Source organism: Solanum stenotomum, chromosome 12, assembly GCF_019186545.1.
Source record: "Solanum stenotomum isolate F172 chromosome 12, ASM1918654v1, whole genome shotgun sequence".
Classification (NCBI taxonomy): domain Eukaryota; kingdom Viridiplantae; phylum Streptophyta; class Magnoliopsida; order Solanales; family Solanaceae; genus Solanum; species Solanum stenotomum.
Genome location: NC_064293.1, coordinates 34325157 through 34352666, shown reverse-complemented (window position 1 = coordinate 34352666; position 27510 = coordinate 34325157). Strand labels below are relative to the sequence as shown.

At 34.4% G+C, this 27510-nt stretch overlaps 3 protein-coding genes and 1 non-coding gene across 5 annotated transcripts; 3 read left to right on the top strand and 1 right to left on the bottom strand.

The window, feature by feature from the left end:
* Window positions 1–2592: 2592 nt before the first annotated feature.
* LOC125847359 (subtilisin-like protease) lies at window positions 2593–14658 on the top strand. The gene is made up of 7 exons (XM_049526993.1): window positions 2593–2698; window positions 8666–8729; window positions 8826–8973; window positions 9064–9153; window positions 9262–9385; window positions 9812–9929; window positions 12531–14658. The coding sequence occupies exons 1-7, from the start codon at window positions 2593–2595 to the stop codon at window positions 14656–14658; spliced, it is 2778 nt and encodes a 925-aa protein (XP_049382950.1).
* An 827-nt stretch (window positions 14659–15485) lies between these two features.
* LOC125849482 (uncharacterized) lies at window positions 15486–17863 on the top strand. The gene is made up of 2 exons (XM_049529569.1): window positions 15486–16089; window positions 17466–17863. The coding sequence occupies exons 1-2, from the start codon at window positions 15737–15739 to the stop codon at window positions 17683–17685; spliced, it is 573 nt and encodes a 190-aa protein (XP_049385526.1). The 5' UTR covers window positions 15486–15736; the 3' UTR covers window positions 17686–17863.
* A 731-nt stretch (window positions 17864–18594) lies between these two features.
* TRNAE-CUC (transfer RNA glutamic acid (anticodon CUC)) lies at window positions 18595–18667 on the top strand. Its single transcript has one exon. It is a non-coding gene; the product is annotated as a tRNA-Glu (tRNA).
* A 490-nt stretch (window positions 18668–19157) lies between these two features.
* LOC125849481 (rho-N domain-containing protein 1, chloroplastic) lies at window positions 19158–26910 on the bottom strand. Of its 2 annotated transcripts, XM_049529568.1 has the most exons (3): window positions 26768–26910; window positions 19811–20155; window positions 19158–19688 (listed from the first exon to the last, which is right to left on the bottom strand). In XM_049529568.1, exons 1-3 carry the CDS (start codon window positions 26868–26870, stop codon window positions 19378–19380), a joined length of 759 nt encoding a protein of 252 aa, XP_049385525.1. In that variant the 5' UTR covers window positions 26871–26910; the 3' UTR covers window positions 19158–19377. The 2 variants fall into 2 exon arrangements, 1 of the variants encoding a protein (XP_049385525.1); XR_007444644.1 differs by lacking the exon at window positions 19158–19688 and having other exon boundaries at window positions 19904–20172.
* Window positions 26911–27510: the final 600 nt, after the last annotated feature.

The window sequence follows — 27510 nt, the reverse complement described above, 5'->3', positions numbered from 1 at the left end:
CCCCTATCACAACCCTTAATTATATGTGTAAAGATGTTATAGATATATTATATGATATGTTAAAAATGTTGCTTTCTTATTATAAGTGTAGATGTTGATAATGTTATCAATCATTGAGTTTGTAAACCCACACCACTACTTCATGTTTTCAAATACAGTGGACATTGAGTACCAATTGAGCAAGCAAGGTTTGTGTCACAGAGGAATTTATCGTTAAGTATCATAGAAGAATTTAGAATTTTTGCAAATACGTGTGTACATCTAAAGAAAGAAGAAAAAAAGTATTATATATGTTCAAGAATGTTATTATAGATAAATTATAGGATATGATTAAAATGTTGCTATCCTATTATAAGTGTAGATAATGTTATTATTCATTGAGTTAGTGAATCCACGCCACTACTTCATGTTTTCAAGTACAGTATTAGACATTGAGTATCAGTTGAGCAAGCATCGTTAATGTCACAAAGAAATTTATTGTCAGTGTCACAGAGAAATTTAGAATTTTATACATATGTATGTACATTTAAAGAAAGAAGAAGAAAAGTATTAAGTGAGATTTGAATAATATTATTTTAAGCAATAAGTTTAGTATTTAATCAAGTATACGATTTTATTCATTTTTAGCATAATGTTAATAGTTAACAGATAATATTAAATTAATTTTATAAAATATCTATATAAAATATGTAACATAAAGAAAATATCATGAATTTACACTTACCATAACTATTTACACTAAATCTATCCGTAATTAAATATTCTGCGATAATTTTATCCAACTTAATTGTCAACCACCATACATTTTGTTGAATGAAAATACCTATCAAATTATACAATACTAGCCTTTTCTAGATCAATTCCAAATAATAAAAAAAGTGAGCCGTCACCAAAAACAAGTTGAACCAGCAAATATTTGTTTTTCTTAAAAAAATAATTATAAATGTTAACTTGACGTTTGCAAGAAAATCTTTATCACTTGATAATGAGAAGTTTAGCAGGAAATATTAACACATTATCTATTTTATTAATTATGGTAAGAAGCACAATTAAGGGATTAAGTATCATCTTACTGAGATTAGGTCCTTAAGTATAAGATAATATATTGTACCAAACTAGTAATGTATGAGTCTATGAGATAAGTAGAAGATAATACTTCACTTCAATATGTTTGTCTTATTTTAATTGGACAAGCTCTAAAAAGTAAAGAAAACTTTTGAATTTTGTAATTTTATCTTAATTAAAAATATGTCAAAAAAATAAAGAAAACTTTTTTTTTACCAAAATGTCTTTTAATCTCATAATCTTGAACTTGTCATGAAAAGTTAAAATTAAACAATTGTTAAAAAGGATGAAGACTTTTTTTTAAAAAAAAAAAAAACCTAAAAAGAAAATAGAATAAACAAATTAAAATAAATGACCTACCTGAAACAATCTCAGAGTACTAATAAGACAATTTAAACTAAAATTAAATAAGATATTTTGAAATTGAATTTCTCCGGCACTTCCATTTTCCTAGAATAAAATAGCTTAATAATCTATACAATTAAAATAGTGACGTTAAGAGAATCAAATAACTTGTAGTAATTCAAGCAAATTTATAACCCTACCAAACTTTTGAGAAATGTGTTTTCAAAAAAAGAGAAACAATTTATTTTTTCTAAATTTTTTTTGTCAAACAACTCTTTTTTACAAAAAATAAATAAAAAATAAAGCATTTTTTATATGAAAATAAAAATGTTTGATTTCTCAAATTTTAGAACTTGACTCAAATAATAGTTTTTTCTATTATTTGGAAACTTGGGATACCTAACAAATATATTTGCCAAGTTATATGACCAAACACCACTTCTCAAGTTTCTCAAATTTTCTCCAAGTTTTTCCCGAGTATAAAAGGAGTCCTTAGTAATTTATACTATTAAAATAATGACGTTAAGAGAATCAAATAACTTGTATCAATTCAAACACCTACCAAACATTTGAAAAATGTATTTTCAAAAAAATACTTTTCAGTGAGAAACAATTTATTTTCTCCAAACAACTTTGGTCAAACAATTCTTTTTTTAAAAAATATTAAATAAAGCATTTTCTAACAGAAAATAAAAACATTTGACTTCCCAAAAACTTGACCAAACAATATTAACTACTCTTGGACCAAAGAGCTATCTTGGCCATGTTTTAGGCAGCATTTTTAGCACCTTCTATATTCCTCTTGCAGAAATATAGGATAAGATTGTGTACAATAGATTTTTGTGATTTGACCCTCAAATCCCACACATAACGAAAGGTAGTGTACCGAGTTGTCCTTTATATTTCTGTGAATCTTAAGGCTAAGAATTATGTGCATATATTAAATGAAATAAACTAGGAGCTATAGCAATTCAACCTTTAATTAGTTCCCAAAATTTAACACCACTGGACCATTTCATTTGCTTTGTACAAAACAGGCACTGAGCTAACTTCTGAATATCAGTTTTTAACATATCAATTCAAATGTGTACAGCTCAAAATACATAGATCACATTGCAAGAGCAGAAAATTGGCAGCAACCAAGAGACCAATAGTAATGTCTTCCATCTAAACAGATTAAACATGTACAATATCAGAGTGTATTCCAAAATGGAGGAACAACTACTACTAATTGTTGTTATATGGTACATACAGAAAGTACCTGCTGTAGATGTCATTAGGTCGTTCGGTAACAGGAAGAAAGGGCCTGTTTGATCTTTTTCAATGCTGCTACAACATCAGTCATGTTCATCCTTTACATTGGAATATTAGCTGTGCAATTCATGGCTAACTCCATGATGGATGATACACATTGCAGCTTTTGACTTAACTTCTCTTCATCTAGTGTTAGTAAGTCAGTATCTACGATTTGGTTCAGCTCATGTTGAAGTGAACTATGCACGAAGCTTCTCAAACTCAAATTCCCCACGAACATTTCATCACTAGGTTTCTTCTTAGTAAAAGTTTCAAGCAACATGATGCCAAAACTATAAACGTCAGACCTCTTGGATATAAGGCCTTCCAGTTCCAGACCATACTCTAGAAAAAGAAAGCATGTCAAGAAATAAACTTTTAACGCGTTAATACGTAACATTGTTACAAGTTAAATAATGAATTGACCTTTATTTATCCCTCGTCTCCAATGGGATATGACTTTTACACATATACTCAGGAAGTTGTGCCCTTTTTGTTGACTGAACATTGTTCGTCTTTTGTATTTTATTGAAAAGTTTGGATCTATTTTTATTATGAACACAAGTAGGTAATTTTCAAGTGTTCTACTGCCCAATTATTCAACGACCATCAAAATGGTTGGTTGACTTAGAACGTCATAGCTATCAATTTATCCTTTTAAAAAATTATTCTAACGATTTTTTTTTTCGTCATCTAAATATCTAAGTAAATACAGAGTTAAGTTCAGATGTATAACACAAAAATATATAAGTTACTTAAGTTTTTCACTATCGCACACTACTAGTATAAAGAAAATGCCTTTGCAGAATGTTGACACCCAATTTTGACCCTCCCCAATAATAATTAGTTTTTGAGCTTTCTAATTTTCAAACGACTTAGAATAATTGGCTTCATAAAATGCAAATAGTTTCAAGGTTATTTTAAGTAATTTCAGTCGGTTTTTATTGTATTTTAAATGATAAATATATTTCATATAATTATATACGTAGTTAGTATATTTTATAAACGTTTGAAAAATCATACCAAAAGATTTTTACCTTGTTAAAATAAATATTTTATTAATTTAGTTCTAGTTTGAATTATGGTTTTAATTTTGAATTAACAAGTTTATAGGTAAATCGATTAGTTTATGGTTAAATTGGTTATTTTATTTCGTTAAGATTAAAAAGCTCATAATTAATTATATTAATTCTTCCTATTTGAATTCTAGACGAATCTTCTAAATTTAACTCCTTTTGATTACCCCTTTAATCCATTTGGCTAATTTGTTAATTAATTTCTATTGAGATTGTAGCCAAATATAACTTTTCTTCAATCCACCTTAAGGGATAGCATTTTGGCCTTTTCCCAATTTCAATTGACATGCCAGCAAACCTTCCAGCCCATTTTTAAACCCAAATTCCCAACCAACCCAATACTTTAATTCCTCCCAGCCCACTCCATTCCCCTTAACCCATAACCCGGCCCAAATCCTCATTCAATAACAAAAGTAGCCCAGCAACAGTAGCTGGNCCAGCAAACCTTCCAGCCCATTTTAAAACCCAAATTCCCAACCAACCCAATACTTTAATTCCTCCCAGCCCACTCCGTTCCCCTTAACCCATAACCCGGCCCAAATCCTCATTCAATAACAAAAGTAACCCAGCAACAGTAGCTGGCAAATGACAATTCAAAGCAACAACGTTCTCCTAATCCCACGGCGTCGACAACAACAGTACACGGAGCAAGAGACGATGTCCAACTCCAACGGTAAAACTCGGAAACGACGAGGACACGACGTCAAATAGACGGAAAGTAAATTCCAATGTCTCCTTCCTCAGTCTGAGTACTGTTCTTGCAAAGTTTTTCTGCGATTTCAGCTGCAATCTCGTCCTCACTAGTGCGAGATGATGCCACGTCAAGCACAAGGACGAGTGAGTCAATCTAAAGCGTTGATTCGCCCTTCCTCATTCGGAATAGGCAGAAATTGCAAGGAAAAGTTGTTTAGCTTGAAGGGTGAAAGACTTTGAATTTTGAATTGGCCCTTTGAATCCGAAAATCAGCCTCTTTCCCCCCAAAAAATCCGAACCCTAGTTTTCTTCTATATATTCCTCCTTATTCATTGTAAAAAGGGGGGGATTTCGAGTCGAATTTTTTTTTTGCAAAGAGAGACAGTGAAAGAAAAAAAAAAATACACAAGAAAGGAATTAAAAGTTCACAAAGAACAGTAGGCAAAATATAAGTAGATTCCAGAACGATAATAACTTTTCGGGGTTCGGTGCTTAGGGAGGTTCAAGCCTTCATTGGAGTTCTCTGTTATTGGTGGTAGAAAGTTTTGCTCTGCTCAAGTTCTCAGTTTGCTGCCCGAAAAGAGGTAATCTCGTCCCCTCGCCTTACGTTTCTATATAGTATGGGTTATGTATTCGATATCTAGCGGAGTTCAGTTATTAGGATTAGTCGATTTCTCCGTTTTAGACTTTGCTTTCAGTTTCGTTTCTCTTGTGAGTTCTTGATACCGTGAACATGAAGTAAATATTAGCGAAATTCTTTGAGGTTCATTTAGCTTCGACTTCGAAGGCATTAAGCTATATAGTTTGTTTCTTCATTGTTCACTCGTTGGTTCGGTTTTCTTCCTTGTTGGCTGATTCATCGTTATAGGCTCTCACCAACGCTAGTCTAATTCCATAGTGCTTATCTATGTTCTTAACTCGAATACTGTTCATGTACTTTTCGCATCTTCAAATCGTGATATCATGCCTGTGACTCACCTTGGTCTCGTTTTAACTCGGTTTATAAGCTTGTTGTTGGTTTAATTCTAAATGTGCGTCAAACCTTTTATGTGTTAGAATTGTTTCGGCTCAAAAGGTGATTGATAATACGTTGGCTTCCTCCTTTTCCAAATGATGTGTTCTTAATACTTTCACAAATCTGCTTATTTAGTTGTCTTTGATGCATGAGCTTTTCTGTTCCTGTATGTATCTGTCCAGCCTGGGTTGCTTTCTCCTTCTTCTCCTAAAATAGCCTCTGTTCATCTCATTTTGTCGGCTCCGAGTCACGGTTTAAATTTTGAATCTCTTAAGCTAGTTTACTTATTTTTCCAACCTATTATGAGGAGAATTCCATTTATCTTGGAAATAAAATAGTGTAATTGAGTAGTTTGCTGCTAAACTTTTGTTTATGGTGTTTCCTCTTTGGGAATCAGTGCTAGCCATTGTATTTCTAGAATCTGGTCTTTAATAATGTTTGATATATAGGCTTGCTATCTTGTGCATAGAGTTAACTATTTTTTAAACTTTTTCTTGCTAGCTAAAGTCGAGTTAAACTGAGTCAGTAATTGGTTGTTCTCAAGTTGTTGAAATCTTAATTGCCTATTTGTTGATTCTTGTTATTTACCGTGCTATTTGTTCGCCAAATGAACAGTAGTTATTTTGCCTTCTTATGCCATTATCAATTCATCTATTGCCAATTGATTGCTATATTATTTAATTTCAATTTATTCATTTTGTTTTATGTTAGTGTTAGAAGAGTGAGTAAAGATTTGGATATTGACATGTGTGATTAGTGTAATTATCTAATTTTTATGATGTTTGTCTTTTCATTAAGTGCTGCTTTAGGTCTTTAATCCTTCCATATTTTTGCAAATAATCTCCCTTTGGTTCTAATTTATGTGGCACCTCTTGAATTTGGAGAGTTAATTTTTAATAAATTTTGACATAAAATTTGTAATAATAATAATAGTAAAATTTACGTATTTAAAATAAAATATATATATATATATATATATATATATATATATATATATATATAACAAGTCATAATAATAAACCATTCTAGAATATTTAAAATGCATTTTGACTAATCGTTTAGAGTGTTTTTTTTGTGTTTAAATAGTACTTTTTATATATGTTTTGAATATCTCTGTTTTAAAATTTAAATATTAACTTATTTTAATCTGATTTAATTTTTTTTTAAAAAATTACGACAAGTATTTGAAATAAAGGGAATAGTGAACTACCTCCTTATTTAAATTACGTGACTTTTTTTTTTTTTGAAAACTATGTACATTAATTTATAAAAAGTCTATTGGACTTAATCATATTAATTTATTGTTAACCTTCTTACCTTTTTATATGGTGATATGCATACTCCAATCATATGATAATATGTTCTTTTTTTAAAAAATAAAAATAAAATAAAATAAAATAAAATAAATATGGATAGAGATAGGGAATAAAAAAAACCTCTTTTAATGGAGGTAAATTGAACCCTTCGTTTCAATTATAAAAGATAATGTTCAATCCGTTAGTTTATACTCATCTATGTTATTAAATTAATATATATTTTTGTAGTACCCGTGCTTGCACGGGTTCGCCATCGTCTAGTACTTGAAATATGTTTGAGTATGTTCCCTTGGATACATTGCTATTTACTATCGATGAATCATGTTATCGTTTAGAGCTAAGGTTCGAAATATCTTATTATTATTGGATACTAATTTATTTTTTTTCTCATTTTCTCGTTGCATGTGAAATCTTCCCGAGTCCTCATGGACTCTACCTTGCATTTTCTCATTGGCCCAGGGAGGCCCAATCCCTTATTCGAGTCTACCGGCCTATAAAAATCGACGAACAGGTCTCGAAGGTGGAAAAACGCAAAAGCGGAGGAGATTTAAAAGATCGGGCCAAAGGCCCACTCTTAATTTTGGGGATCGTATTTTGTTATTTTGGGCCTAAGCCCATTTATTTATTATACTTGTTAGTTCAGGACAGGTGTTGGTGACTCAAGTGGGCCAAAAGCCCAAAGCGAAAATGGGCCCAAGTATTGGTCCAGGCGGACAGGAAACCAGATTTGGGCCCAACCTCCTTTCCCTCTTTACTTTACTGTGTTTATTTTGCTTGCCAGTATTTGTCATTAATCTTAGGGTCGAAGAGTTCAAATCCCCAAAAGACGCATATTTTGTCTTTAACGATTTAACAAACCAGTTGTTTCTTAACAAGACTTAAACAAATAATTTTGTAAGATAGCTCACTTAGATAATATTTAAATATTTCCCCTTTTCCCCTTTAAAATAGTTCTAACTATAAGAATAGTTCACTTTTGCAAGTCAAGCCAAGTTAAAACTACTTTAGCCAAATGATTAATTGTCGGATAACCGCATTAGCGGGTGTTCTAGGTGCTTTAAAACCCTTCCTAGAACACTAATATGAACCCCGAACCCCCTTATATTTTCAAATTGATTCCCTGTTTAATCGATTGAAAAAATAGTTTTCTTGATTTTTCTTAAAAAATTAAGTGGCGACTCTAAACCAGTCCAAAATATATTTTCCTAATAAAACACAGAAGAATCATAATAAGATATAAGAACACTGAAGGATTTGTTTAATAAATGATGGAGAAGTCATTTCTTGTGACAAAGCCATTTACATCTTTAAAATGCTATGCGGGAATATTTGTATTGGACTTCTAACAGAGTACCTACCAGAAGACCATGTTATGTATCCTTGGGAATGTGATCTATGCTTTAAATGCTTAACAGTTACATTATATGACGCCTTTTGATTCAACGCTGAAAACTTCAAGGTGATTGGATTAACAGCTACCTTAACACCGTCGAGTCCACACACTTCAACTATGTAAGTTGAATTAGCTTTTCCGACATTAGTCACAGTCCTTGTATATGTTTGAGCCCCTGATTTCGAACTAATAGAAAACGAAGGGTAATTCAACTCTGCCTCAGCTATACTCGATGTACAATGTACCTTCCTTCTCACAATTGAACTAACTTGTTGATCCGTGTATTTCAAGCCACATAAATAGGGCACGTAATCCTCGGGGTGAATGTCATAAATGAGTCCTGGATCACTTGCTCTTGATGGGTTCACGTTTCCTGATCCGATTGTAAATAGATTAGCAGGATTGAGTCTTTCGTCCTCTATTGGATGTTTTTTAAGATTGATGATATCCGCAGTGGTCATGATTGCAGATTTAATTGCAGCTGGAGACCAATCAGGATGTGCGCTCTTTAACAATGCTGCTACTCCTGCAAGGTGAGGGCAAGCCATCGACGTTCCAGAAATGATGTTAAACGTCGATGATGTAGCAGATGCTATCATTTCTCCTACAGAGGTTGGCCATGCTGCAAGGATATTGACTCCAGGTCCACTAATATCGGGCTTTAATATGCCTGGACTTGGCGAAAATGGTCCCCTAGAAGAAAAGGAAGCAACTGTTGGCACATGTTTGTTTCCGAATTCTGTTCCTTTGAATGATATTGTTGCAACAGGGGATGATGTTGATTTCATATAGTTTATGATCTTTAGTCCGTTAAAATAACTGACATGTGTTGCGGGAAGGACATGAACATCTGCAATTGTTGTATAGCCACGTTTTTTTTCGGTCATGAGTATCATGGCGGTGCCACCAGCATTTTTCACTGCTTCTCCTTTTTCGATTCTTGACAAATCACCACTGGTATCACACAACACTATTTTACCCTTAACATCAATTGTAGACAACGATTCACAATCGTTAGCATTTACGAGTGGCAACCATTTACCTGAAAAATTTGTTGGTTGATAGGCAGATTCGCCCACATATTTAGCTCCATTGCCTAAAACTGCTACCGCTCTTATCTTTCTATCAGTTGTAGTAGCAGCAACAGTGAGAATCCACGGAGCTCCATTCTTTAAAGTACCAACAGCCGGTCCTTTATTTCCTGCTGAGCAACTAACAAAAATCCCCTTCTGAATCGCGCTATATGCACCAATTGCTAGAGCATCATCATAAAAAGGAACAGGCATTCCTCCAAGGGAAATAGAAAGAACATCCACACCGTCTTCAATGGCAGCATCAAGACCAGCTAAGATATAGGATTCCTGACAAACACCATCATCACAGACTCTGTACATGGCCAAATGAGCACGGGGTGCAATGCCAACAGCAGTGCCATTAGCATTACCAAGCAAATTGGCACCATCCACAAAGTTTCCAGCGGCTGTGCTTGAAGTATGTGTCCCGTGTCCTTCTACATCCAAAGGTGATGTAGACGTCGTCACAAAGTTCCGTGCTCCAATAAGCTTGTTGTTACAAGTTTTGGAATTGAATTCACATTTGCCTTTCCATTTGGCAGGGGGAGGAGGCATTCCGTTGTCGTTGAATGAAGGATGTTTTGGAGTTATTCCAGAATCTAGCAAACCAATAATCACACCTTTACCAGAATTTGAAACATTCCACAAGCCAACATTCTGGTGCAACCCTAGGAAACTTGGAGTGTGTGTGGTATCCAACTCCAGTACCCTTTGGGGACGTGCAGACACAAATCCTGGTTTCAATTCCATTTCTTTCACTTCATCCGATGACAGCAAAGCAGCAAATCCATGAAATACATGGCGATAAGAATAAATAATGCGCGATGAAAGATCAGAATTTGCTGAAGTTGTAGGCAAAAATGACTGATGCCAGAGGTGTAAATCATTTGAATCAGATAAAAATATATCATCAGGAAACCCAAGTTGGACTATGTAAGTATCTAGATCGCTTCGATTAGTAAGATGGTCACCAAATGTTTTTGATGAATGAAACAGGAAAACCCAAAAAAAGATTGAAATGAATTTCAGATCCATGTTTTTTAGGTGACTAACACAGTTAGCAAGATGTGTATATATAGTGCTTTTCTGATGAAGCTCAAATCAATATGTGATGTGTAATCAAATGTTCCAAAGTTGGATCAAATTACAGTAATTACAGTGTACCAACTTATTATTATAAGTATGACCACTCGAAATTTTCTTCCGTTATATGTAATTAGATTGGACCATATTTAATGGAGATTAATATCTTAGATGGTTAATTAACGATGATTTTTTTTTTCTAAAAAGTCTAATTTTTTTTTAACTCAAAAGTCACCACTTTTTTCTCAAAAAATCACTAAACTTTAATTTTTAACTCAATAGTTACCCCTTTAACAATTCCAAAAAAATTCTTAGTTATTGTAAAGATAATGTCACGTAGGAGTTTGAGTGGAAGTCTATTTGTATTTATTTACTGATTGTTAGGAATCACTTTAGAAGAAGTCGTGTAATTGTATTCAGATTAGGAGTCCTTAGCCGTGACAACTTTGAAGTCCTATTCTCCAGAAACTCATGTATATATATTGATGTATTCACGTGATGAATTAAATACAATTGAGAATCATCTTTAACAGTTATCAAAACCTCAACCCCTGAACACCCATACATAAAATTTATGATTTTTTTTTAATAATCAGACCTAAAAGGATTCTTACCAAATAGTTCAAAAAACAACAAGACGGAATACTATATCAAGATTCAAAAACTAATGAAGTCTTGAAAAAGGTATCTTGGGTTTTTCAGAATTGGGAAGAGTCAGAAAGAAAAGCCATGGACATGATCATAAAAATTGAAAAAAAGAGCAGAGAAATAAACAAATGATGGCCATAAATACTGGTCTTTGGGAGAGAAAGTTATTATAAATTCTTTTTAGGAGAATAAGCGTAAAATAATAAGGTCAATATTTTTTTTAGTATGGTATAAATAAATATTTTTCTATTTTTTAAAATTTTGGTTAAAAATAAAAATTTCATGTCATCAAATTTTAATTTTAGAAATTAATTAAATAAATTAAGTGACTTTTGAGTTAAAAATCAAAGTTAAGTGACTTCTGAGTTAAAAATTAAAGTTAACTGACTTGAAAAAAAAGTTTATGTTGAATGACTTTAGAGTAAAAAAATATTAAAGCAAATTGACTTTTGCGAAAAGAGTGAATAATGGAATGTTCATCTAAGATATATTATCTTATTTCTTAGGTCACTAAATCAATTTTTTGCCAAATATGTCAGCCTTTTAATGGATGTCCCAAAATTTGGATCAATGATTCAATTACTTACCTTATAAACTTACTATAGTATAATTCTATGAATTTGCCTCCTTTTGTATACCATATTTTTTATGGTAAGCAATTCAATTATCTGTCAAATATCTCTATATTAATTAGCCTATTCAAATAAGACTTTGATTAGGAAAATAATTACTCTAATCGTAATTCATAATTAATATACTGACTAAAAAGCTATAAATAAGATTAGTATAAAATATATTACTACAAAGAAAGGAAATATTTAGATTTTAAAATGGGAGGAAAACTTTGAGTCTGTTGCATTCCTTAATATGCTTCTCTTTTGTATTTTTACTAATTTCCACCGTAAGGATCTTTTTTAGCGGCTTAACTATATAATTATCACTAATGATTAACTCTAAAAAATATAAATTAGTGGGAATAAAGTTATTATTATGCTAAATATATAAATAGAACTCATGTTAACAAATAACCCTTGTACTTTTAAAACTCGTTCCTGGTTTGAGCCTGTCCTCAGCAATAAATTAGTACGGTATATTCTTCTTATTTTGCAATTTTTGAATAGGCTAATATGGATATTTAATTGAAAAATTGATTTACTGTCCATATTAATGCATGATCAAATTAAATCACATTTAGACATGAACATAAAAGGAAGAAACTTTGAGTGTTTACATTACAAGTAACAAGTTTAAAGGGTAATGTAAATTGATCCAAATTTGGAAAATACATAAATCTTAAATTGATCTTCATAAAAAAAAACACTATATTAAGAGATTTAGTATGAAAGCACATAGGCAGTGGAATGTTTATTTAAGGAAGCTGTATATATTTATTGAATAGGCTAACTCTCTTAATACTATATAATGCACATCTTGCTCAATGTGATAATCACAAAAAAAAAAAAAAAACATGGATCTCAAATTCGTTTCAATCTTTTTTTGCATTGTTATATTTCTTCATTCATCAAAAAGTACTTTTGCTGATCATTTTACTTATCAAAATGATTTAGAAACTTACATTGTGCAGCTTGAGTTGCCTGATGATTTTGTTTTCTCTGATTCAAAAGATTTATACCTCTGGCATCAATCATTTTTGCCTACAACTTCAGCAAATTCTGATCTTTCATCGCGCATTATTTATTCTTATCGTCATGTGTTTAATGGATTTGCTGCAATGTTGTCATCAGATGAAGTGAAAATGATGGAAAAACAACCAGGATTCGTATCCGCGCGTCCCCAAAGAGTGCTACAGTTGCATACCACACACAGTCCAAATTTCCTTGGGTTGCACCAGAATGTTGGCTTGTGGAATGCCTCAAATTCTGGTAAAGGTGTGATTATTGGTTTATTAGACTCTGGAATAAATCCAAAACATCCTTCATTCAACGATCACGGAATGCCTCCTCCCCCTGCTAAATGGAAAGGCAAATGTGAGTTCAATTACAAAGCTTGTAACAACAAGCTTATTGGAGCACGAAACCTTGTGAAGACGGCTAAGTCACCTTTGGATGGAGATGGACATGGGACACATACTTCAAGTACAGCCGCTGGAAACTTTGTAGTTGGTGCCAATTTTCTTGGTAATGCTAATGGCACTGCTGTTGGTATTGCACCCGGTGCTCATGTGGCCATGTACAGAGTCTGTGATACCGATGGTTGTCCAGAAGTTTTTATCTTAGCCGGTTATGATGCTGCCATTGAAGACGGGGTGGATGTGATCTCCATTTCCATTGGAGCAACAGCTGTACCTCCTTATGAAGAAATCATGGCAATTGGAGCGTATAGAGCAATTGAAAAGGGGATTTTTGTAAGTTGCTCAGCTGGAAATAGTGGACCATCTAGTGCTACTGTAGAGAATGGATCCCCATGGATTCTAACTGTTGGTGCTAGTTCAACAGATAGAAAGATCAGTGCGGTAGCTGTTTTGGGTAATGGAGCTGAATATGAGGGTGAATCAGCCTTTCAATCAACAAACATCTCAAAAAAATTATTGCCCCTCATAAATGGTGGTGATTGTGAGTCATTGGCTAGCATTGATGTCAGGGGTAAAATAGTGTTGTGTGGAGCCATGGGTAGCTTGTCTGGAATCGAAATAGGACAAGAAGTGAAAAAAGCTGGTGGCGCTGCCATGATTCTCAAGAACGAAGAAGAGCAAGGCTATACAACATTTGTAACTGTTCATGTCCTTCCTGCCACACATGTTAGTTACCTCGACGGACTAAAGATCATAGAATACATAAAATCAACATCAACCCCCGTTGCAACAATATCATTCAAGGGAACAAGAATTGGAGACAAGCACGCACCAGTAGTTGCTTCCTTCTCTTCTAGGGGACCATATACCATAAGTCAAGGCATATTAAAGCCTGACATCATTGGGCCTGGAGTGAACATCCTTGCGGCATGGATCAAACCCCCTGCAGGGGTGATACCATCTGCTACATCAACATTCAACATTATTTCTGGTACGTCGATGTCTTGCCCTCACCTTGCAGGAGTAGCAGCATTGTTAAAGAGTGCACATCCCGATTGGTCTCCAGCTGCAATTAAGTCTGCAATCATGACGACTGCTGATTTAGTGAACCTTGGCAACAATCCGATTCAGGATGAAAAACTCAACCCTGCTGATCTACTTACAATTGGATCAGGGCATGTAAACCCATCAAAGGCAAATGATCCGGGCCTAGTTTATGACATCCAACCCCAAGATTATGTGCCTTACTTATGCGGCCTAAAGTACACTGATCAACAAGTTAGTACCATTGTGAATAAGAAGGTACATTGCACGTCGAGCATAGCTGAAGCAGAGTTGAACTATCCTTCATTTTCAATTGATCTTGGATCAAGTGCTCAAACGTACACAAGGACCGTTATTAATGTTGGTGAGGCTAATTCGACTTACACAGTTGAAGTAATTGGAGTTGAAGGCGTCGTGTTGAGTATTAAACCTAGTATATTGAAATTTTCAGCTTTGAACCAGAAGTTGTCCTATGAAGTAACATTTAAGCGCTCAACTTCAACAGATTCTTCACAAGGATACATAAATTGGTCTTCAGGCAAGTACTCTGTTAGGAGTCCAGTATCAATTTTCAAATTGTAGTAAAGATGAGATTGGAGTATATTAGTTATGACACTCCCATTGTTTCCTACATTTGTTTGATTATGAATAAATATTTGTTCATTAGCTTTAATTTCTCATTTTGCCTTTATATCTCTAATGACATGTTTAAAATTAATTTTTTTTTAAAAAAAATTGCGATAAAATATCACTAAATAAATTAAAATTAATGAAGATTCCGTTGACTACTTGAACTTTGACGTTGTATAAGGAATTTAATAGCTCGACTACTTAAACTTTGACCTTGTTGTGAAGGTGCATTCCCTACCTTATAATCCTCTTCCCCGTATCCCCAATTTAAAAAGGAAAAAAGAGAATCATGTACATCTTTAATTTAGTATATAACTTAAAGTGTTGAAAAAATAATTAATGGATTTCCCTTGGCTTTTATTAAGGCCATGGTTGTACCTGCAATGAAATCATGATTTGAAATTAAAGTTTTGTTCGAAGATTGGAGAAATTTAGAAGGAGTTAGGCCATGAAAAAATTTCACTTTTTTCTAGAGTTGAACTTTGGAAAACACATTTATCCATAAAAATAACAAAATAAGAGTAATATTTTCGCTTCTTCACTCTAAATTACGCACATAAAGTTAAAAAAAAAACTCCAATTTTTAATTATTATTTTTCACTTTAAAAAATAATTTTTATTTATAAATTTTACAAGGTCATAATTCCGGTATCCAAACGGGCCCTAGTGAATCCACTCGAAAAAAGTTTACTGCTTTGTCAACCCTATCGACCAGTTAAACCAGCACGTATATATATATGCAGAAGAGTACAAATCGGTTGACACCAATGTAGGGAACTTGGAAATTTTCATAGCTAAACTATTTTCATAGATTCACAAAACCGTTGTTCTTTTATACTATTTGTATGGATCTTTACCTTCTTATCTCTATTTTCTCACTTCCCAAATTGGCCCACTAAATCCTTTGAACTTCAATTAATCTTATCTTAATTTCTTGCCGATTTATTTGCCCTTTTCGTTATTTGATTGATTGGTGTTGTTTTCTTGAAGTATTTTGAATGAGATTTTGCGAAAGATTAACGAAAAAGTTATGGATAAGGAGATCGATACTCAGAATCAGAGAGTTGTAGAGACAGTAATTACAATCAGATTGGATGAAAAAAGGGATTCTGGGATTGGTGGGAATGAGGTGAAAAGGAAGGATTTGAAGAAAGAGAGTTTTTCAAGTGTGATTGATGTGAAGTATGGTATTGGGGATGGAAAATTGGGGGAGAATTTGATTGTTGATGATTTCGAAAAGGTGTGTAGGATATGCCATTTGGATACATATGAAAGTGGGAAGAAATTTGTGGATTTGATTGAGATTGGTTGTGGGTGTAAAGGAGAGCTTGGATTTGTTCATTCTCATTGTGCAGAAACTTGGTTTAAGCTTAAAGGAAATAGGTAAATTTAACTTTTCTCCCCTTTTTCTTGTCTTTACTTGTCATTGTTTACTTCAATTGTTATTTGACTGATGATAATATCTGTATGCTTTAATCTTATGTTCACTGGAGACCAGTGGGGGAACCAAAATATCGACTAAGGTGTGTCAAAACATAAAGAAGTAAAATCGTGTAGAAGCCAAGAAGTGTAAAAAAAAAAATTTATTCTAGCTACACAATGTAATTTTCCGAGAGGGGCTCAACTATATGTGGCTCCACCACTGGGGATACCTACCACCTCTCACCTACAATAGGTATCAGTTAACTCTGTCCACCAAGGCTAGGAACGATAGAAAGAATCACCTACTATTTTTGTCTCCGTTAGGATTTAAGCATGAGACCTCATGGCTCTCAACCACTTCATTCACCACTAGGCCACATCCTTAGGTGCAATTTCTAGCTCTTTTGCTTGCATTTAACATACTGTGTGTACTTATGTCTTGTTAAAACTTGGTTTTTATTGGAATTGGTGGCCATTAGGTTCAAAAAGTAACTGCCTTGCCAAAATTATGGCATTGGTAGTAAGTCTTGGTGTGCAGAGTTTGGAATTGTGTTGCATAACAGCCACAAAGATTCAGTTTTTCTTCTTCTGTTTTAGTTACTAGGTTATTTTATGTTGCATGAGAATTATGTTGATTAGTAGAGCAAAAAAAAACAAGGAAAATTACTTTCTCTGGCTTTAGTGTTAGTGCTGCCTGCTGTCCTCCCCTTTGGTAGCATAGAATGCTGGATGATGCATATCTGGATGATTTCTCTGGGTTCTATCACTTATTTTAAAAGGTTAGGTCAAATAGGAATTTCAAATTCCCTGTAATGAAGTGCCCTTTAAACCGTAAACCCCTCTTCTCAAGCTATTGAAGCATAGAATAGTCATGTGTTTCAAGAGCAGAAAGCTTTGTACTTAATTGTTCAAAATGAAATTTATCCTGTCTTCTCTACTGGCGGATATGACTTGTATATGCCTAATAACAGGACAAGAGGAAATATTAGATATTACTGCAGTGGATTCTCCACACCTTGAAGTTGTAGGTTTCGCTCTCAACAATACTGCCATCAATGCACGGGGAATAAATTTGTGCGCTTGAGTATCCGTATGTTTGTCTCCCCTTGGCTTCCAACTCTAAAGGATATCCTTTATTGTCTATGACAAAATTGGGTTAACTATATATTTTGAATGACATGCCATAGATGGTTTGCACTCCGGAAGGATAGCAACATGATTATTACCCATGTCTCAACTCCTTGCACATGAAATGCTAGCTAAGATGATTTTTTATTTTTATTATCAACTCCTGAAATAAGGGTAACTTAGCCTAAACAGTAATAATTTGTCTGCAGATTGTGTGAAATTTGTCGGGAGATTGCAAAAAATGTGACAGGTGTCAGCGATAACAGATTCATTGAAGAGTGGAATGAAGCGAGATACATTGCAGGTGGTACTGGTTCAGCAGGACGAGATAGAGGATACTGTCGTGGACAGCCATTTTGTAACTTGTTGATAGCATGCCTGATAATAGTATTTTTGCTACCATGGTTTTGCCGTATAAATTTGTTTTGATGCGGTAAATAGAGTTAATAGTTTCTAGCCTCAAATCTTATGCTGCGTCTTGCAGATAACAAGGTTTTGAGTGTTTTTAGTACAACAAACCAGCATAACTTATACCATTGCTGTGTCTTTTCACATTATCTGAGCCAAATTCTTGGTCGATTTTAGATAAGTGGGATTGTATACTTCAGATTTTCTATTGAATCTCTTATCATTTTTTTTATTTGGGTAGATAATATTGTATAAGATGGCAATCACTTTCGCATCTTCAGATACTGGAGTGGCGTGAATCATGATTCTTACATCATCCATGAAACCTTCCTTTAATTTTATAAGAGATTCTGAAAAAGTTCTTGAGACATGATTTACATAATATGGCATGATATGAGCTACATTCTAGGTTTCTTTCTTATTTGATACTCCTATGTGACATCTGATGTCTGCTTTCTCTGTTATATAATAAGTGGTAATGAATTGAGATGGGAAGTCTTGGGGGTTGAATGGTTATATATTTGAAAGTGATTGATTCTTAACAAAAAAAATAAAAAATAGTACTGTTCCCTTTTTTTTGTCAATTGGGTAAACTGTTCTTGCAAGCTAACTAAAATGTAATTGGCCAGCCTGTGCATACAGGATATATCATTGTAGAACTAGTGTAGCCAATATCCAATGTTAAAGTTGATCTACTTAAGGCATTGCCTGGTAGAGTTAGAATTCTTGAAAATTAAAGAAGCAAGTGTCCATAAGTGTAGGACTAAATAAATCTACAATTACATATTTAGTGTTATCTCATAAATGAAGTTTGGAGAGGGGTAGAATATTCACAGACCTTAACCTTATCTTGGGAGCTAGAAAGATTGTTTCTGATCATTTACGTGAAACAACTTTGTAAAACAGAATAACTTAATATTAGTAAACAAATCCGTTGTAGTCTAGTTGGTTAGGATACTCGGCTCTCACCCGAGAGACCCGGGTTCAAGTCCCGGCAACGGAAATCTTTTTTTTTGTCGTACATTTAATTGTTCTAATTAGTTTTGTATATTTGATGGAACAGTAACACTTGAGTTCCCTGAAGCATATTCATATCTGTTACTTGTACATCTAATATCTGTGTAGGCTTGAAGTGATTATTCACATTCACTGCTTTATTGTAAATAAATTTCTCAACTATAGTTTTGGGTGGAACTGGGAATGAATCCTCCACAGGGAGTAATGACTATGTAAAAATGAACCAAAAATAAATACCATGTATAATTCTCATCTTCACCAACTTGTTATTGCAAGCCATTTCCCCAATGGAAAAGATGAATGCTTGTTTTTGGAGGTCCGGGCAATACTGATGCATGGCAAGTGAGGATCTTCCAACACCAGGCTAAAAGACCACATCAGATATATGTAAGAAAACAACTAGCAGATTGGAGGAATAGTAACCCCTCTTTCAACCATTGAAGCAAGCAAACTGTTGGGGGATGGAGAGGAGAAGGTAAGCAACTTTAGAAAGTGATCATAAATGCAATTAGACTTTAAAGACAACATATGTTACAAACCAACAAACAAATGAATGTGTTAAAACTCACACAGTATTCTGCCTTTTCATCTTGTTTCTCCATGAAAGAAAGCTGATACGAAAAAAAGACTAGTCCTGTAGTTAACCGTCAAGTATGTAAAGCATTGGATGGACAACTTGATCATCTTTGCATTGTCTCAACAACTGATGAGCAATTCCACTAGTTCACTTTTCTTCAATTTCGAATAACCCTTAAGTCCTCTAGATTTTGCTAGTTCTTTAAGCTGAGGAAGTTTCATTTCTTCAATTTTGACTGCTTCACTTTCAACATGATTCTCCAGTGATGTCTCCGCCTTGAGCTCAACTTTTTCTTTGGAGTTAAATGGGGATTGTAGAGGCGATCTTTTCACAAAGCTTGACTGTAGGCGTGTTGATCTTGGATCTGCTGTTGGGGGATAGTCTGTTTCCGGTTCTTTTTGATGAGTCAAACCCTTGTCATCCTTAGTACCTTCAAAAGAAAAAGAGATATTAGCTAACTGAGTATGTATCATCATTTGCACTGGGATAGAATTTTGGGAAAAGGTGGGACGACTGGAAACAGGCTTGGGTAAAACTGAAAGAAATCACTACCTTTTGGTTCTGTCTTTGAATGACGAAGGATTTCCAAGACCGAATCAATAGCGGGCTTCTCTTCAGAAGACTTGGTACTTCTTTTCTTGGAACTTGTAGATTCACCTTTTGAAATTGAAGATTGTATTCTCTTGAAAAGAGAAATGATCTCTTCCTGGTTTAATGAATTTGGCGATTTACTGTCGGGGGATGGCTGTATATTGAGCTCACTTCCTTTGGATGTTTTCCCTGGCGTAGCATCTTTTGAAGACTTCCGTCGCCTGATCCCATCAGCTCTTATGGTGGAGAGAGTTGAACAATGAAAATCCCTACGATTTGTACTCAAGGAAACCCCATATGCAATCTCTGCCAAATTGAACAAGCTGCATCAAAAATCAATACCTCAGTTTAAATTTCCAGAATTCATGCCATCTAATAAGATGCATACTCATCTTCATGTCTGGATGAAATATGAGGCTTACCAGTGACGCTGGGTGTTGTCAATTCTAGTAGACTGAAATAAAAAGTGTCTAAGCATACATAATCAATCGAATCACAAGATCCATATACAAACGTATGTCCAATACAAACATTATCTCCAAATGGAAAGCGGAAAAAAAAAAACAGATGAACTCAACGAAAGGAGATCACCAGTGGTTCTGATATGTCTATGCTGTTAAGATTAGTGAGCGAAATTAGTTAGTTCAATATTCAAAATAGGAAGTGTATAAGTTAGTTAGTCGGTTATATAACTACCTATCCAAAAGTTAGTTAGGAGCTCTAACTAACTAAGTTCCAGAAGTGTTGTATATATATAATCACTCTTGTACTCATTTGTTTCAATGAATCAATAAGAGAATTGTGAGAGATCTTATAACTCTCATATATAAGCTTCTATAACAGAGTGATTCTTCTTCTTCTTCTTCCTAGTCTATTTCTTCTTATTCTTCTTCTACTATTTCTCTAGTTCTAATCTTCATTAACTTCATGGTATCAGAGCTTTCAAGCAAGAGAGTCATTGCTTGAATTCCGCAAGTTTTTCTCGATTGACATTAATACAAATTCGAAGGTTCGAAGTTGGTTCAAGAAATGGCACCAAATTCTGCTGATTCTCAAGGTCAGGCCACTAGTACCACTGGAGGAGCTGTAGCTGTGATTGATCACAATCACCCATTGTTCTTGCACTCTTCTGATGTAAGTGGGATACAAATAATTTTGTTTCAGTTAACTGGAGTGGAAAATTATTCAGTTTGGTTTAGATCAATGAAGATTGCGTTGCTAGGAAGAAACAAACTGGGAATGGTTGATGGATCTTGTAAAAAGGAAATGTTTCCAGGGCTAGAGGGCAATTGGGAAAGAGTCAATGACATAGTTCTGTCTTGGATCATGAATTCTGTTTCAAAAAGCTTGTTAGGAGGCATAATGTATGCTTCAAGTGCTAAAGTTGTATGGGATGACTTGTTCGAAAGATTCAACAAGGTGGATGGATCAAGAATATTTAATCTTCATAAAGAAATTGCCACCTTAAGTCAAGGCACCAGTTCTGTTTCTGTGTACTATTCTAAACTCAAAGAACTGTGGGAAGAGTTTGAAGCTCTAGTTCCAATCCCAGGATGTTCTTGTGAGGGGTCAAAGGAATATAGTGTGCATCATCAAAATTTGAAGTTGTTTCAGTTTCTCATGGGATTGAATGACTCATATCTGCAAGCAAGAAGTCAAATTCTGATGCTGAAACCAGTACCTAGTGTTAATCAAGCTTATTCTATGATCTTAAGTGATGAAAGTCAGAGATCTGTTGTAGCTAATGCAGGAGTGTTGGGTACTGGTCCAGCGAGTCTACAAGGGTCTTTTGATGTTGTTATGTACTCAAGGACAAGTGGAACTCAAAATAGGTTCAAGAAGGGATATAATTTTGTGTATGATTTCTGCAAAATTAAAGGACATACAAGGGAAAATTGTTACAAGATCATTGGATATCCACAGGATTTTAAGTTCAAAAAGAAGGGAGTAAGTAGTTCTGCATATAATGTAACTGGTGAATCTGAGGATGGGTTGAGGTCAAGGTCTGATGATGGAGTGAGGTCAAATGCAAGTGATGCAGGAAGTGGACAGTTGAGGTGTGATGGAGAGGTTAAAGTACCACATCAGAATCAGCTGGAATCATGTACATTGACTAGGGAGCAATATAATCAGGTCTTGCAATTCCTTGACAAGAAGTCAGAGGTTTCACATTGTGTAAATGCAGTAGGTACGAATCCTACTTCAAGAAGTCAGAGTCACAGTCCAGGATGGATGCTAGATACAGGAGCCACAAATCATGTTGTGACTGATCTGAGTCTCTTAAAAAATCAGTCTATATCTAAAGTTGAAAATCCCAAGAAAGTACATCTTCCAAATGGTGATAAAGCCTTGGTAACACATCTAGGTTCTAGCACACTAGATGGGAAGAACACAGTTTCAGGAGTATTTTATATTCCTCAGTTCAAGTTTAATCTATTATCTGTTGCTAAACTAACCAAGGAGTTGAATTGTTCTGTATCCTTTTTTCCTGACTTTTGTTTGTTTCAGGAACTCTTCAGTGGAAAGGTGAAGATGATTGGTAAAGAGGATGGAGGATTGTACATTTTGTCCAACAAAATAGATAAAGAAGATGATGTTGTATTGTCAGCAAGACATTCTGAGCACAGTGATAGAAAGACTGAGAAAATAGATGTTCAGTTACTACATAAAAGGCTTGGGCATAGTTCTAGTTCAAAGCTTAAGAAGTTGTTAAATACTAGTTTGGAGGATATTACAAAGTCCATAAGTAAATGTACTGTATGTCCTTGTGCCAAACGAGCTAGAATGTCATTTCCTATTAGTACTTCTAGCAGCTTGAGTACTTTTGATTTGCTACATATGGATTTGTGGGGTCCTTATAAAAAACCTACATTTGATGGGTTCAAATACTTCTTAACTATTGTAGATGACTACTCTAGAATGACTTGGGTGTTCCTGTTAAGAATGAAGTCTGATGTGTGTACAATGCTGAAAACTTATTTGACTTACATAAAAACTCAATTCAATAAGCAAGTGAAGGTTATAAGAAGTGATAATGGTACTGAATTTGTGAATACAAACTTTTCTGAGTTGTTCAAAGAGTTAGGCATAATACATCAAACTTCATGTTGCTTACACACCCCAACAAAATGGAATAGCTGAAAGAAAACACAGACACATCTTAGAGATAACAAGAGCCATAAGATTTCAAGCAAATATTCCTATAATGTTTTGGGGGTTGTGTGTTAAAGCTGTTGTTTATATTATTAACAGGATGCCTAGTAGTGTTATTGTTGATATATCTCCCTTTGAAAAACTGTATAATAAGAAACCTTCTTTGCATCAATTAAGGGTGTTAGGATGTCTATGTTTTGCTAAGAGAGTAAATGAGTTAGACAATTTGAAGCCCAGGTCTACAGCTTGTGTTTTCCTGGGTTATGCTGAGACTCAAAAAGGATATGTGGTATATGATCTAGCTAATAATGTGTTTTCTGTTAACAGAGATGTAGTGTTTCAGGAAGATGTTTTTCCATTCAAACTCAAGTCCAAGGATTCAGTTCCTATTTTTACATACATTGGTATAAATCATGAAGTGGATGATCTAAAAGAAGTGTCAGTAACAACACATTCACAACATAATTCTCAAGCTGAGTTACTGCCTCAAGAACAAGTTGAAAATGCTGAGGTGGAGACTTCTACCAACCTACAACAAACAAATGTATATGAGGATATACAAGCAGAACAGTCAAACTGAAGTGAGGAAATTAGGAAGAGAAACCAAACCTCCATTATGGTTAAAAGATTTTGTGTCACTAAACATCCATGAAGGACCTTACAGTTTGGATAAGTATGTGTCATACAACAGTATTAATCCTACCTATCAGGTATATCTAGCAAAGATGTCAAGTGTGACAGAACCACAGTCTTACAAGAAGGTAGCATTTGATCCTAAGTGGACTGAGGCAATGAATGCTGAGATAAAGGCACTGCAAGATAATTATACTTGGGAAGTAGTTGAGCTTCCTGATGGAAAAACACCTATAGGTTGCAGATGGATATTCAAAGTTAAGTACAAATCTAATGGAGAGGTTGAAAGGTTCAAGGCAAGGTTGGTGGCAAAGGGGTACAGCCAAAAAGAAGGTATAGATTATCAAGAAACCTTTAGTCCTGTTGTAAAGATGAAGACTGTTAGGACTGTCTTGGCTATTGCTGCACAACAACACTGGCAGATACATCAAATGGATGTATTTAATGCATTTCTTCAAGGAGATACTGATGAAATCTATATGCAATTACCTTAGGGATTTGAGAGTCAGGGGGAGAATAAAGTGTGTAGACTCACTAAATCCCTCTATGGATTGAAACAGGCTCCCAGACAGTGGAATGCAAAGTTGTATGAGGCATTGTTAAGGTTTGGGTTCAAGCAGAGTGAAAATGATCACTCTTTGTTTATCGAGCAAACATCAACAGGTTCAGTGTTTGTTCTCATATATGTGGATGATATGCTAATTACAGGAAGCAGTGTTCAGCCATTGAAGAAACAAAAGCTAAACTGAATCAAACCTTCAAGATGAAGGTCTTAGGAGAGTTAAGGTTTTTTCTGGGGATTGAGTTTGCCAGATCAAGTAAGGGTATACTGATGTATCAGAGGAAGTATGCATTAGAACTCATTTTTGAAACAGAACTGGGAAATGCAAAACCAACCGTAACTCCTATTGATAATAACAGCAAGCTAAGCTCAAGACAATATGATGATCACTTCTATTCAGAGAATGTACAAGAAGATCCTCCAGCTGATCAAAGCCTATATCAGAGATTGATAGGAAAGCTACTATACCTCACTATGACAAGGCCTGATATTGCATTTGGAGTGCAAACTTTGAGTCAATTCTTACAACAACCTAAAAAGACTCGTATGGAAGCAACTTTAAGGATTGCTAGATACATAAAAGGTCAGCCAGGTCAAGGGATATTATTATCCAGCATTCAAGATACCAATCTCACAGCTTTTTGTGATGCTGACTGGGCATCTTGTCCTCTTACAAGGAAGTCTGTAACAGGGTATTTTATCAAGTTTGGTAACTCAGTGGTGTCATGGAAGTCTAAGAAACAATCTACTGTTTCTAGAAGCTCAGCAGAAGCTGAGTACATGAGTATAGCTACAACTGTAACAAAAATCATCTGGATGTTGGGGCTGTTAAAAGACTTAAGGGATTTAAATGCATAAACCTGTAGAAGTATGCACAGACAGTAAAACAGCCATCTTGTTAGCTGCTAATCCTGTGTATCATGAGAGGACAAAACACATTGAGATAGACTGCCACTTCATAAGGGAAAAAATTGTACAAGGAATAATATGTACCAAGTACACTCCTACACATGAATAACCAGCTGATATGCTTACAAAAGGGTTGACTAAAATTCAACATCAGTTGCTCAGTTCCAAGCTTGGAGTTCAGAACATATTTTCGCTTCCAAGCTTAAGGGGGAGTGTTAAGATTAGTGAGCGAAATTAGTTGGTTCAATATTCAAAATAGGAAGTGTATAAGTTAGTTAGTCGGTTATATAACTACCTATCCAAAAGTTAGTTAGGAGCTCTAACTAACTAAGTTCCAGAAGTGTTGTATATATATAATCACTCTTGTACTCATTTGTTTCAATGAATCAATAAGAGAATTGTGACAAATCTTATAACTCTCAGATATAAGCTTCTATAACAGATTGATTCTTCTTCTTCTTCCTAGTCTATTTCTTCTTATTCTTCTTCTACTATTTCTCTAGTTCTAATCTTCATTAACTTCATATGCCAACGCTGGAGGTCAATTTCGAACAATTAGAGCCAGACTACAAAGTTACTTCTATTTCTTAGCCCTGATGTGCATATCTAGCCAATATCAGACTGTTGAGGTATATTAGTCTCATTGTGTGAAAATCATATCAAGGATGTCCCTCATGTTAAAATCCACCCCCCAACCTCTCCCCTCTTCCCCCAACACACAAACCAAGAATGACGAATTAAAAATAAGTTCACGTAGTTTTCCCAAGCACTCCTTCCTACAACTTACAAGTGATGGTGATTATAAAATAGGGAAAAATTACAAATATACCCCCGAATTATCGTAAATGGTATGCAGAGACCCTCCGTCACACTTTTGGGACATTGATGCCCCGCCGTCCAAAAACTAGAGCATATATACACGTGTCATACTAATGGACATACACGTGTCATAATCTTATCTTATCCACGACCCGACAATTATAAAATATAGGATCGACGGATAAGATTGCGCCACGTGTCTCTATTTAGTTTGTGAATGGCATATATGCTCTAGTTTTTGGATTGCAGAGACACTAATGTCCCAAAAGTATGACGGAGGGTATCTACTACCATTTACGATAGTTTGGGGTATATTTGTCCTTTTTCCCTATAAAATATACTAAATTCCTCTACAGATAACAGAAAAACATCCACAAAGTTAAATCGAAAAGCAGATCTAGCTACAACAGGCATACTAAATCTCTTCTTCTCATCTACTTGACCCTTCTTGATTAAAATCAAGATCACTCAAATTCCACATTTTTATACATCAATTGTATGGATTATTTGTGGGTTTAGTTTTAGGTTCAGCTGACATGTACCTCGACTAATTAATTAACGCCTGGCTATACTGTGAGGCAAAGGTTTACAGAGACCTAAACACACATCTACTAGTTAATTAGTACTACTACATTCTAACCTAGATCAATGTTCATAACACAGGTAAGTCGAAGTAAATTGGGTGAACAATTCTTGCTTGCAATTCCAATAGTAGTAATAATACAACCCAAGATTTTCGAAGTAACTTCCCAATTAAATTCCAATTTTAATTTCAAGAATTCATAAGAACACAACTAAATCAACTCATTCCATGGAAGATTTTCATAATTAGAAAAAAGTACCTTTTGGTATTCGGATCCCCAAGTTGGGTTTACATAAAGCAGAGAAGGAGGGCAATTGAGATATGGAATTTGAAGAGAAAACTGCAGTTGCTGTTGCACCCATATTTTCTTGAAAATCTTATTTTTTCGATTCTTAATGAAATAACTACATATACCGTAGACTCTTTATTTTAATGAAACACATTCATTCAACACCACAAAAAAGAGTAGACGTGTATGCAGGCTGCCCACAAAAGCCATGTACACATTTTTGTGTCTCATCATCACTTGTCACACGTGCTACAGCAAGTAGAATATGGTTTTGGATGAGAATAGGATTGATTTTACTTTTGTTTGTTTCTTTCCAATTATTATAGTCACCCTTTGTGAATGTTAGGAAAATGAAAAAACAAGCAAAGCCTTTTATCAACATGTATAATCAAAGTTTGTAGGAAAAGGACATGGTCAGAACTCGATGAAAACAAATTTCTATCTAAAAAATTTGTTATATAAATGGAATAAAAAAGATTAGAGTTCAATTTATCCTTCTTTTCATCAATTCAAATATGAATCCCAAGTCGTCTTTAAACTTTTCTTGACCCTTTGTGAGTTAAAGAGACATTATGTTTTGTCAAATTAAAAATAATCTGAAAAGAATCAGGAGAGGCATGTTCCCTTTGTACTAAGATTGGAATAAGTAAATAAAAAACCAACCATGAACATAGTAAAGCTGACATATTTGATCTTTTCATTATTTATTACTC